The sequence below is a fragment of the Dendrobates tinctorius genome, unplaced genomic scaffold (assembly GCF_039654945.1).
Source record: "Dendrobates tinctorius isolate UK_male_01 unplaced genomic scaffold, ASM3965494v1 ptg000155l, whole genome shotgun sequence".
NCBI classification, from domain to species: domain Eukaryota; kingdom Metazoa; phylum Chordata; class Amphibia; order Anura; family Dendrobatidae; genus Dendrobates; species Dendrobates tinctorius.
In genome coordinates, this window is record NW_027361822.1 from 22805088 (window position 1) to 22818307 (window position 13220).

General features: G+C 49.1%; 1 protein-coding gene across 1 annotated transcript in view; it reads left to right on the forward strand.

The window, feature by feature from the left end:
- Positions 1 to 3032: 3032 nt before the first annotated feature.
- The window catches only part of LOC141051102 (oocyte zinc finger protein XlCOF8.4-like), a 55009-nt gene continuing 44821 nt past the window's right edge, over positions 3033 to 13220 (forward strand). Inside the window, exon 1 of the mRNA XM_073547980.1 lies at positions 3033 to 3090. Coding sequence (XP_073404081.1) covers positions 3064 to 3090 — 27 coding nt within the window. The 5' untranslated portion in view covers positions 3033 to 3063. The remainder of the gene's footprint in view (positions 3091 to 13220) is intronic.

Consider the following 13220-nt stretch of genomic DNA (forward strand, 5'->3'; position numbering starts at 1 on the left):
TTGCCAAATTTCGATTTTTTTAACATATAAGCGCAGTTCATATCTAAGAAATTTTACCACTATCCTGAAGTACAATATGTCATGAGAAAACAATGTCAGAATCAGCAGGATCCGTTGAAGCGTTCTAGAGTTATGGCCTCATAAAGTGACACTGGTCAGAATTGAAAAAATTGGCCTTGTCACGAAGGCAAAAACAGGCTCAGGCGCGAAAGGGTTAAACACATGCGTACGCAAACGCAGGCGTACGTATGTCCATGCGCACACCTGCGTTCCCATAGACTGTAATGCATTGTTTTGACGCATTCCGTGCGTAAGCATACACATGCTTTTTTGATGCCTTTGGGCGGACCCAAAAATGCAAAATGTTGCGTCCGGCATGTCTAGACGTACACCTGGAAAAAATGTACGCGTCCGAAAACGCAGATGAACGCATGCAAACGCAAGACCATGCGTACGCCATGTTAAACATAGGTACGCATGATGCACGTGGACGATTGCGCACGATGCGCTGCGCACAAAAACGCTAATGTGAAACCAGCCTTATGTGCACCTTTTGTACAATATGTCATGTGCTTTCTGGGGGATTTATGTGACTTTTGACATCACCCATTGGGAATCTTCTCATATAGTCACCAGTTTGTTACCTGAGCTCCCCAGTAGAGTGGTGTATACCTTGTATGTATTACCTGTTAGTACAGGTGGTGCTAGGGTTCCCAGGGACCGCCGACGTGGAGCGGAGGCGCCATGTAGACTATCAGGGTGCCAACCTCCGTGATCAGGTAGGCGAACAGTTACCAGGGTCTATTCCTCTCCACAGTGCTCGTCCCTGTGTGCACCGTCAATTGTGTAGTATCTGCTGGTAATTATTGTAGTGTTATACGTAAGAAAATGATTGTTACATATTAATTAATCAAGGGTTTATGTATATGGTAATTAAGAAAACTGGATGTGCCGAGAGGGGAAACACAATAATGTACACACAGGTCCGCATATGACGTACACACACGGCTCCGCTCCATACACCTCGTATACACAACGGCTCTGCTCCATACACCTTGTACACACACAGCTCCGCTCCGTACACCTTGTACACACACGGCTCTGCTCCATACACCTCGTACACACACAGCTCCGCCTATGACGTACACACATGGCTCCGCTCTGTACACCTCGTACACACACGGCTCCGCTCCGTACACCTCGTACACACACGGCTCCGCTCCGTACACCTCGTACACACACGGCTCTGCTCCGTACACCTCGTACACACACGGCTCTGCTCCGTACACCTCGTACACACACGGCTCCGCTCCGTACACCTCGTACACACGGCTCCGCTCCGTACACCTCGTACACACACGGCTCCGCTCCGTACACCTCGTCCACACACGGCTCCGCTCCGTACACCTCGTACACACACGGCTCTGCTCTCTACACCTCGTACACACACGGCTCTGCTCTCTACACCTCGTACACACACGGCTCTGCTCTCTACACCTCGTACACACATGGCTCCGCTCCGTACACCTCGTACACACGGCTCCGCTCCGTACACCTCGTACACACACGGCTCCGCTCCGTACACCTCGTCCACACACGGCTCCGCTCCGTACACCTCGTACACACACGGCTCCGCTCCGTACACCTCGTACACACGCGGCTCCGCTCCGTACACCTCGTACACACGCGGCTCCGCTCCGTACACCTCGTACACACGCGGCTCCGCTCCGTACACCTCGTCTACACACGGCTCCGCTCCGTACACCTCGTACACACACGGCTCCGCTCCGTACACCTCGTACACACACGGCTCCGCTACGTACACCTCGTACACACACGGCTCCGCTCCGTACACCTCGTACACACACGGCTCCGCTACGTACACCTCGTACACACGCGGCTCCGCTCCGTACACCTCGTACACACGCGGCTCCGCTCCGTACACCTCGTCCACACACGGCTCCGCTCCGTACACCTCGTACACACACGGCTCCGCTACATACACCTCGTACACACACGGCTCCGCTCCGTACACCTCGTACACACACGGCTCCGCTACATACACCTCGTACACACACGGCTCCGCTCCGTACACCTCGTACACACGCGGCTCTGCTCCGTACACCTCGCACACACACAGCTCCGCTCCGTACACCTCGTACACACACGGCTCCGCTCCGTACACGTCGTACACACACGGCTCCGCTACATACACCTCGTACAGACGCGCCTCCGCTCCGTACACCTCGTACAGACGCGCCTCCGCTCCGTACACCTCGTACACACACGGCTCCGCTCCTTACACCTCGTACACACACGGCTCCGCTCCTTACACCTCGTACACACGCTCTGCTCCGTACACCTCGTACACACACGGCTCCGCTCCATACACCTCGTACACACACGGCTCCGCTCCGTACACCTCGTACACACACGGCTCCGCTACATACACCTCGTACACACACGGCTCCGCTCCGTACACCTCGTACACACACGGCTCCGCTACGTACACCTCGTACACACACGGCTCCGCTCCGTACACCTCGTACACACGCGGCTCTGCTCCGTACACCTCGCACACACACAGCTCCGCTCCGTACACCTCATACACACACGGCTCCGCTCCGTACACGTCGTACACACACGGCTCCGCTACATACACCTCGTACAGACGCGCCTCCGCTCCGTACACCTCGTACAGACGCGCCTCCGCTCCGTACACCTCGTACACACACGGCTCCGCTCCTTACACCTCGTACACACACGGCTCCGCTCCTTACACCTCGTACACACGCTCTGCTCCGTACACCTCGTACACACACGGCTCCGCTCCATACACCTCGTACACACACGGCTCCGCTCCGTACGCCTTGTACACACACGGCTCTGCTACATCCACCCTGTAACTCCCTCTTGACTCCACACAGAAACTTCCCCTCATCCAGCACCATGACAACCAGCACAGCAGAGTCCTGCACACACTGAGGACCCTGATCATGTGACCCCTGACTCCTCCCCTCCTGTGACCTCATCCCAGGTCCTGTGCGCACAGAGCAGCCATATATGTGGAGTGCGGCTCTGCAGGTGGAGGTAGGTGCTGGAGATTCCCCATTACTGGGCTGCACAGGGGGCAGTAATCCCTCCATTCCCGGAGATAGCGCCCCCTGCAGGTGGAGGTAGGTGCTGGAGATTCCCCATTACTGGGCTGCACAGGGGGCAGTAACCCCTCCATTCCCGGAGATAGCGCCCCCTGCAGGTGGAGGTAGGTGCTGGAGATTCCCCATTACTGGGCTGCACAGGGGGCAGTAACCCCTCCATTCCCGGAGATAGCGCCCCCTGCAGGTGGAGGTAGGTGCTGGAGATTCCCCATTACTGGGCTGCACAGGGGGCAGTAACCCCTTCAGTACTAATACTGGGTGGTCCGGCTCTGCTGGACCCCTATGTAATGTGTGTTCTCCCTCAGGTAATCACGTGGTAAAATCCCCATATTCTGATGCAGTCGGCCTCCCGTCCCCCTCAGGCAGCCATTGCTGAGCATTCTCCTTAGGGTGGGCTTTCAGCTCCATGTGAATATGGCCATGTCATCCCCAGTGAGAGGCCAGGGTTACATCGGCTGATAACAGACATAGCTCCATCGGGTTTCTGCCGTTTTCCTTCTGGTTACATCAGAGTCATTTTTTAAACATATTTTTTTTTTTAGTTGACCAGCGATTTCTTATTTTTCCAACAGAATTTATTTTGAGGGGTCTATATGACAGAAAATACCCAAAAGTGACACAAAGCTAAAAGCTGCACCCCTTAGGCTGTGTGCCCACGTGTCATTTTTTAAGCGTTTTTCCCGCAGCGGAAACGCTTAAAAAATGCTACCAAAACGCATCCCCATGCAATCCTATGGGATTCCGCAATTGCTGTGCTCATGCTACGGATTTTTCTGCTGCAGAATCGCACAGCGGTAAAATCCGCAGCATGTCCATTATTTCTGCGGAATCGCAGCGATTCCACCACCATAGGATTGCATTGAAATGCTCAGTTTACCAGTTGCCCACCATGCGTGAAGTGAGCACTTCATGTGAGGATGGTACCCAGGGTCTGGAGGAGAGGAGACTGTCTATGCCCTGGGTACCATATTCCTGTAAAAAATAGAATTAAAATTAAAAATCGGGATATACTTACCCTCTGACGGCCCCCGGAGTCTTCCTGCCTCTCAGCCACGCTGCCAGCATCTTCCCTTCCCAGGGATGCATTGCGCGAATCACCTGAGATGACGTCACGGTCGCGTGATTGCTACGTCATCTGAGGTGAATCTCGCTATGCATCCCTGGGAACAGAGCTTGCCGGCAGCGCCAATGAGGATTCCGGGGGCCGACAGAGGGTAAGTATATCTCTATTTTTTATTTTTTTTTCTTATTTTTAACATTCTATCTTTTACTATTGAAGCTGCATAGGCCGCATCAATAGTAAAAAGTTGGTCACACTTGTCAAGCGCTATGTTTGTGTGTGACCAGCCTGTCAATCACTTTTCCAAGCGATGCTTCAAATCGCTTAGAAAGCGCTAGCATTCTGCAAGCTAAAAATGCTTGCAAAACACTTGTGTTTTGCGGGAAAACACATGTGAATTCCGCATGCATTTTACCCGCAGCAGGGACTTGCGGAAATGCCGCTGCAGAGACACAAACTAAATCTCCAAGCACGCCAAAATACTCCGAGACCGCCCGAGCATGCTCAGGAAAACCCGAGTAATAAGTATACTCGCTCATCACTAATCTCCACCTGTTGTTGTGCAATTTCTCCTAAGTGTGCCCATACCCTACATGTAATCAGGAAATACTTTTCAGTCACAGTGCAAGGCTGAGAAGGCGAGTGTCACAGTTCTACCCCTCTGGGTGTCTGGGATGCAGTTACTGATAGCTTGGCCATCCAATCCGGTATAGGGGTGTGCTGAAGCTGTCAGTACTGTGATTGACATCATGACCATCCCATCTGGTACAGGGGCATGCTGAGCTGACAGTGTGTTTATTGACAGCTCGACTAGCCAATTTGTGACTGGGAGGCGTCGGCTGTCTCAGGTGTTCACTTTCCCGGGTAATGGTCATGCCTACTTAACTTGGCAGCTTCTCCCAGACCACTGCCAGGCGTACATTCATCTTGAGAGGTTTGTGCTTTGTGGGCCTTGTGCCTTGAGTTCTATATGCTTGATCTGTTGCCTGACCTTGGAATTCGTTCTGACTATCCACCTGTTTAACCCCTTCAGCTCTGATCCATTATCCTCCCAGTACTCTGACCTTGGAACATTACCTGACTACGCTTTTGTTTCTTCCTTGTTTATGACGTACCCTCCTGGCTTCTGACCTTGAACTCCCTGACCACTCTGACTCGCGGCTTAGCCGTGAGAAGTGACTATGTCTGGCCGCTATATTTTTCTTTTTTGTCAGTATGTATCCTCTTCATACGCTTTGTAACCAGGTGGCGAATTTGATGCAGATGATTCAGGATCTGGCGAAGGATTCCCAGAGTCTGGAGTCATCGCAGTATCAGTTGCAGGGTCAGATAATTTGATGAAGACCTCCCATAACCCCCCACTGCTGGAAGTGGCTGTGAGGTCAGTATCCTCTGATGTACAGTTAGGCTGTGTTCACACACAGCGTTTTTTCAGCGGTTTTTACCACTGTTTTCACTATAAAACCGCTAAAAAATAAGCTTCCCAGTCATTTCTATGCATTTTGCACTTTTTGTGCACATTGATGCGTTTTTTTTTTACCGCGAAAAAACCGCATCGCGGTAAAAAACGCAGCATGCTCATTAATTCTGCGGATTTTTCCACGGTTTTGGCTTCTTCCATGCGGTTTGAAACCGCTGCAGAAAAAAACTGCATCAAAACCGCGCAAAAAAACGCGCAAAAACCGCCACGTAAAAATAGGTCCGGTTTCTGGGAAGGGATTCAGGTTTTTGAGCAGAAATTTTCTGCAACGTGTGCACTTAGCCTTAGTCTCTCCCGAAACTGTCATATCCCTCCCTGATAAATTTTTAGGAGAGAAAGATCAGTTTAGGGTATTCAAGGAGAGCTGTAAGTTATTTTTTTAACCTGTGCCCCCGGTCGTCAGGGGAGGAGTTCCAGTGGGTGGGAATAATCATGTCCCTACTTCGAGGGGGTCCTCAGACCTGGGCATTTTCTTTTTACATCTCCTTTATTCTGCCTTCTGTGTCAGAAGACAGAATAAAGATGATGTAAAATCCACCAACCTGTGAAGCGCTGTCTCTACTCTGTGATGTTTCAACGTATTCCAAGAGGGACTTCTTGGATCTGACGTGCGTTCTTATTGTGGGTAAAGTTAACCCTGTGATGCTATGAGGTGCTGTGGACCTATTTTTCTTTTTGCTGGGCATTTTCTTTGTCCCCACAAGCCCCAGAACAGTTTTCCATTGATGCCTTTTTTTACAGTTTAGGACTGATCTTTGACGAACCCGACAGAATACAGGTCGCTAAGGCTAAGATCATGAACCTGGCACAGGGGGGGTCGCACAGCTGAGGACTACTGTACTGAGTTCCGGCAGTGGTCCACAGAACTTCTATGGAATTATGCTGCTCTCAGGTGCCAGTTCCAAAGAAGCCTTTCCGAGACACTCAAGGATCCTCTGGTCCTCCATGACACCCCTTGTTTTCTGATGGAGGCCATGACTCCGGTCATACAAATGGACCACAGAATCCGTGAGAGACATGGTGAACAGCAGTCCACTTGTTATACTTCCCCCCAGAGCAGGTCTGTTTACCCTAGGTTAGAGTTGCCAGTCTTCGTGTTGCGGAGAGAAGACAGAGACAAGAGCTTGAAGTATGTTTATACTGTGAGCTCTCTGGACATTTTCTTAAAACTTGCCCAACTCACTCATCCTCATGCCATCAAACCATCGGGAGAACATCTGAGTCTGGTTGACGACTAAGGAGGTCACCCAGACTCCTAGGTACCTTTTTTCTTCCTCTGATAAAGTACTGAAAAATACCATGATTTCCTTTTGAGAACCAGGTGTTATCAACATTGGTGTTCATTGACTGTGGGTCGGGTCTGCTGCCAACTTTGATTCGGGACTGGTTTTGAAGTTAGGGACAGTTGGTTTAGAAAGACCCATTTAAATCATCGCCCTTGACAAGACACCGTAGCTCACAATTTGGTCAATAGAGCAATGGTGGATTTCACTCTCCAAATTGGGGCACTACACTCTGAATCCTTCTCCTGTTTTGTGTTAATTTACCTGCTGGATTGGTACTGGGGTTTCCATGGTTGCAGAATCACTAACCAGTTATTGATTGGTGTCTGAGGGAGATTGTGAAATGGCACCCCAACTGTTCTAAGAAATGTCTAAAAAAAATGTACAAATATGCTCCGCTAGTCTTGAGGTTCTTCCGGGGTACCTGAAGGACTTTGGAGATGTGTTCTTTGAAAAAGAGGTGGAGATACTACCTCCCCATTGTCCCTTTGATTGTGCTATAGATGCTTATTCCTAGTGCCAAATTGCCAAAAACTCACCTTTACAATTTGTCGGGGCCTGAACGGACCACCATGAAAGAATATGTTAACGAAAGTTTACAGAAGGGTCATATCCATCCTTCCTCCTCCCCTGTAGCTGCTGGATTTTTCTTTGTTAAACAGAAAGATGGCGGTCTCCGTCCTTGCCTTAAAAAAGATCACAATTAAAAGCACCTACCCACTTCCACTCAGCTTCTGGGGGCTGGGCAAGGGGTGTTTTCTAAACTTGCTCTTAGAGGTGTTTACAAGTTGATAAGCATCCGGAAGGGTGATGAATGGAAAACGGCATTTTTAACGTCTGAGGGTCTGTTTGAAAGCCTTGTCATGCCTTTCGGATTATCTAATGCACCTGCTGTGTTTCAGAATTTTATGAATAATATTTTCTCTGATTGCATTGGAAGATTTGTTGTAATATACCTTGATGACATTCTAATTTGCTCACCAGACTTTGACATTCGCCATGAACATGTCCGTGTGGTGATACAGAGACTGAGGGAGAACTCTGTTTGCTTAATTAGAGAAATGTGTTTTTTTTTCTGTTCAGGAAATCTCTTTTTTGGGGTATATCTTGTCAGCAGAAGTGTTTAAGATGGACCCTGGAAAGGTGCAGGCCATAATTGATTGGGTTCAACCTCGTGATCTTATGGCTTTGCAGCATTTTCTGGGATTCGCCAACTACTATAGAAAATTTATCAAGGGGTTTTCACAAATTGCTAAACCACTTAATGACCTTACACGTAAGGGGGCGAATCTCAAGGTTTGATCGCCGGGTGCTATCAGGGCTTTTGAAAGATTGTTTTATGTTCACACCCATTCATTTCCAACCTGATCTCCAAGAACCATTCATTGCGTATGTGAATGTTTCGTAGATCGGAGTAGGGGCAGTCTTATTGCAGGGGCCTAAATCTCTGACAAACCTGTGTCCATGTGCTTTTCTTTCTAAAAAATTTTCATCGGCGGAGAGAAATTATGCTGTTGGGAATCGGAAGTTACTTGCTATCATATTGGCCTTTGAGGAATGGAGACATTTTTTTGGAGGGGACAGTTCATCCAGTTACGATGATCACGGTTCACAAGAATTTAGCTTACATTGAATCGGCTAAAAGGTTAACTCCTAGATAGGCCAGATGGTCCTTGTTTTTCTCTCAATGTAATTTTTCTATTACATTCAGGCCAGGGTCTAAGAATGTGAAAGCTGATGCTTTATCTCGTAGTCTAGATTCCATTTCTCCTCCAGTACCTCCATTCTCCATTATTCCTCAGGGTATTGTGGTGTCTATGGTAACCTCGGAGCTGGAAAAGGAGATTCGTAAAGCCCAGTCTTTCGCTCCTTCTACTTCCCCAGAGTCCAAATTATTTGTGCCTGTGTACCTAAGGTTGCGAGTGTTACAGGAGTATCATGATTTCGCTTTTAAGTTGCCATCCTGGGGTTACTGCCATACTGTCACAAGGAAAGCCATTGCTAGACTTTTTTGGTGGCCATCCATGCATAAGGACATTAAAGATTATCTGCTTGTGAAGTCTGCGCACGCACCAAAGTCAGTCATAGCTGGCCAGCTGGGGAATTGTCTCCATTGCCTATTCCAGAAAGACCATGGACTCATTTGTCCATGGATTTCATTACAGATTTGCCTCTGTCTGATGGGAAGACTGCTATCTGGGTGGTAGTTGATCGATTCAGCAAACAAGCTCATTTTGTTCCTTTGTCAGGATTACTTAATGCAGAAAAACTCTCCAGGTTGTTTATCTCGCATCTTATAAGGTTACATGTGATCCTTCTGAACATTTGTGTCTGATAGGGGAGTACAATTTGTCTCAAATTTTTGGAGCGCTTTTTGCTATAAACTAGGGATTGACTTGTCAGTTTCATCTGCTTACCACCCTGAAAGGGATGGTCAGACTGAGAGGACAATTCAATCTTTGGAACAAATTTTAAGGTGCTTTGTTGGACCTCTCACTGAGTTTGCTTTCAACAGTCGAGTAAATCCTTCTATTGAAACCTCCCCATTCTTCTGTTTTTTTCCTTTCACCTATGACAGCACACATGAGAGAGGGATCCGCCTAGCCAGTACAGGAACCTACTGAAATATGAGGGCCGTACCTCTCCCCGCTTCAGATGGATTCCTGTCCTTGATGGGATTCCCATACTGAAACCGGATGGTAACCTGTAATGGGTGAAAGGAAAGTCCCAAGCCCGTCCTAACAATGGAAGTGTAGGTCTCGTACCTGTGGCGTCGGCCTTCGGGTGCTGGAAGCGCCGTTCATGGGTCCCCCGGGGCTCTGTGTACGAGCAGGTGGCACAGTCGGCCGTGCCACCCTCCCCCTGCTGTGCTCCCAGCTGGTCTCAGTGTGGTGGAGCGGCCAGGGTGTATTCCGGGTGCCGTTGACGTCACATAAAAGATGGCGGCGCCGCTAGGCATGCTGGCAGGCATGCCCGTGTTGCTTCAAGAGGGTTCACAGGAGGCAAGATGACGGCGCCCTGTGCAACGCCGGCCGGTATTTGGATAGTGGAGAAGAATGTCCAGCCGGCCTTCGCAAGAGAGGAGGAGGGCAACCATCGGAACAAGAAGGGAGGCTCCACAAAATGGTGCTGGCTGCAACTTCTTAAAAATGCAAGCAGCGGAGCAGGTCGCTGCTGAGGCCAGATAATCACATCAGATAGAAATGGACCAAAGCAATTTGCAGCAGGAGGAGCAGCCAGTGCAGCTTACCGCCCACCATCAGCGTGGTCACAAGGAAGGCAGCCGTTCAAGTGACAGGAGCAGCAGCCGTCCCAGCCAGAGGAGGGCGGCATCTCAGGACTCCTGTGTGTTCAGAGAGGATATGTTATGTGTCCCGCCGCAGCCTCCGAATCCGGTACCCTTGATTGACAACAGGTGGTGAGGGATCTCTGTGAATGTCAGTCATTGTTAATGGGCCCTATTGTGTGTTTCAATCATTAAGAGAAGCCTAGGAAAGCTTTTGGAAAGAAGAGAATCAGGGAGTGTGCTCTGTGACATAGCCCCCTAGCAGTGGATTGGCAGAAGGACCTCTGCTCCAGCTGCATCCACAAGACCATTAGTGAGGAGACACCTGATTTTGCAGCAAGCCTTCGATATGTTATTAGGTCCGAAATGGAGGGCTCCCTTAAAGTCTTGTTGAAAAAAGGAAAGAAAAAGGGTTTACTCTAACTCCTCTTCAGAGTCATTTCAGGGCCAGGACTCTGTTGCATCCTCAACCTCCTCCTCCTCAGATAGCGACACGGGAGGTAGACCGTGTTTTCCCATAGAGGACACGGATAAACTTCTTAAGGCCATTAGGACAACTATGGGCCTGAAGGAAGGAAAAGCGGCCAAACGTCATGTTTGGGGGATTAGAGGAGAGGAACAAATGGACCTTTCCAGTAAACGCAAAGGTCCAGGCCCTCATTAATAGGGAGTGGAGGAGGCTAGAGAAGTCTGGTGCCTTATCCTCATCCTCTAAAAGGTGGTACCCCTTTGAAGAGAAGGATGCAGAAATGTGGGACAAGGTCCCCAGAATTGATGGGGCTGTGTCCAGGTCATCTTAGAAGACTCAGGGGTACTCAAAGACACTTTCGATAAGAAGGCAGATACTTATCTGAGCCACACAGTTGAAAGAGCAGCAGGAGGACTGAAACCAGCAACTTGTGCCCGCACGTTCCCTAATGGTTTGGCTACAGCAGCATTCCTGGCAGATACATCTGCCAAAACTGAGACTGGCGGCCAGGTCTGCTGGTCTATCTAATGTGTCAAGGTAGACCTTTTGACTCAAAGGCTGTTCAGGGGATCTGCAGTCAAAGAACAAGATATGTTCCTTACCGTGTGATTGGCCAGTTTTTGTTCAGCACATCTTAGAGAAAGCAGGTGACAGGAAAAAAGGCTTCCCCAGGATCTCAGGGGAACAAAGAAGGTCTTCTTTTCGGAGGAGAAAATTCAATAGAGGACGTCCTCTGGGAGAAAGAAGGAAATGAGAGGACAGAGGAAGAAGGGAGTCTGGATTCATGTTCGGCGGTCCCTCCTTCACCTCCATGAAGTTCTCACAATGATGCCAGAGCGGCAGTAGGGGGGAGGCTTTCCATTCTTTGTTTGGAACTGGGAGAACATCTCCTCCAACACCTGGGTCCTGAATATAGTGAGGGAAGGCCTGAGGATAGAGTTCTACCATCTGCCGCTTCATACATTTGTAATAGCCCCCCCCCTCAGAAAATCGATAGGAGAACAGCTTGCCCTAGAGACAGAGATTCTGGGCCTGGTGGACAAACAAGTCTTGCATGAGATTCCAGGCAAAGAGAAAGGCGGGGGATTTTATTCCCCCCCCCTATTTTTGATAAAGAAGTTGGATGGCTCATTCAGGATCATTATTAAATATCAGGGGTCTCAATCGCTGGGTGAAAAATCATACCTTCAAAATGGAGTCAGTAGGTACAGCCATAAAACTGGTGGTAGTCGACTTAAAAGATGCATACTATCACATTCCAATTCCTCCGGACTATCAAAAATACCTAAGGGTAGCCCTATACATCCGAGGCAAAGTCAAACATTTTCAGTTTCGAGCTCTTCCTTTTGGGCTGTTAGTAGTCCCGAGGGTGTTCACCAAAGTGATAGAGATGTCAGCCTTCTTCCTTATCCAGAACACGGTTATCATCTCTTATCTGGATGACTTTTTGATAGTAGGAAGATCACGGGAGCACCCTGCTACACAGTTGAAAGAGGTTTGTTAGTGACCCTACAAGAACTGGACTGTGTGGTGAATACACAGAAATCAAGGCTACAACCCTTAAGGGTTCAGAACTTCTTGGGCCTTGTGCTGAACTCCGAACTTCAGGCTTGTTTTCTACCCAAAAACAAGGTAGAGAAAGTGGTAAGCCTAACTTCGGCAGCCATAGAGCTCTCCCAAATGACCCTTAGGAAAGCAATATGTCTCCCTGTTCCCTGTTGGGAACCTTAAAGTTCTGTATCCCAGCAGTCAAATGGGCCCAATTCCATGCCAGGCAGCTGCAATGGGAGATTCTGTCCGCACAAAGATTGCTAAAAGGGCGTTTAGAAGGGAGGGTAGATCTTCCTTCAGAGGTCAGAGACTCCCTCAGATGGTGGACAGACAGGAGTTCCATGGGAAATGCCGGTGAACGAAGTAGTCATTATTGACACAAGCATCTCATGATGGGGAGCACACCTGAGAGGTCAGGCAATTCAGGGGTCTTGGTTGCCTCAGGAACTGAAGTCTTCTTCAAATCTAAAAGAACTGTGGGCAGTAGAAAGGGCTCTAAGAAACTTTCTCCCTCTCCTCCTGGGTCACGAAGTCCACATCATGTCAGACAACTGGGCTACGGTGGCATACATCAATCACCAGGGGGGAACAAGGTCCCACTCAGGAGCGTACATAGAAATCATGGGGCCCCATAGCAAAAGTCTGAATGGGCCCCCCCCCAGAAAAAAAAATATAAAATAAAAAATCAACAGGTGCTCTTAACTCCAGGCATGCATGTTATAGGTCAAACAATTAATTTTATAGCTAGTCTTTGAGAAAAAAAAAAAAAAAAAATATATATATACACACACACACACACACACACACACACACACACACACACACACACACACACCCCCCTCCACAGTGCGTGCAGCCGGGCCCCCCTCCCTAAGGTGCAAAGTGCAGCCAGAGCCATTGTAAATGTAAAGTACCAGGCTGCCAGCACAGTGA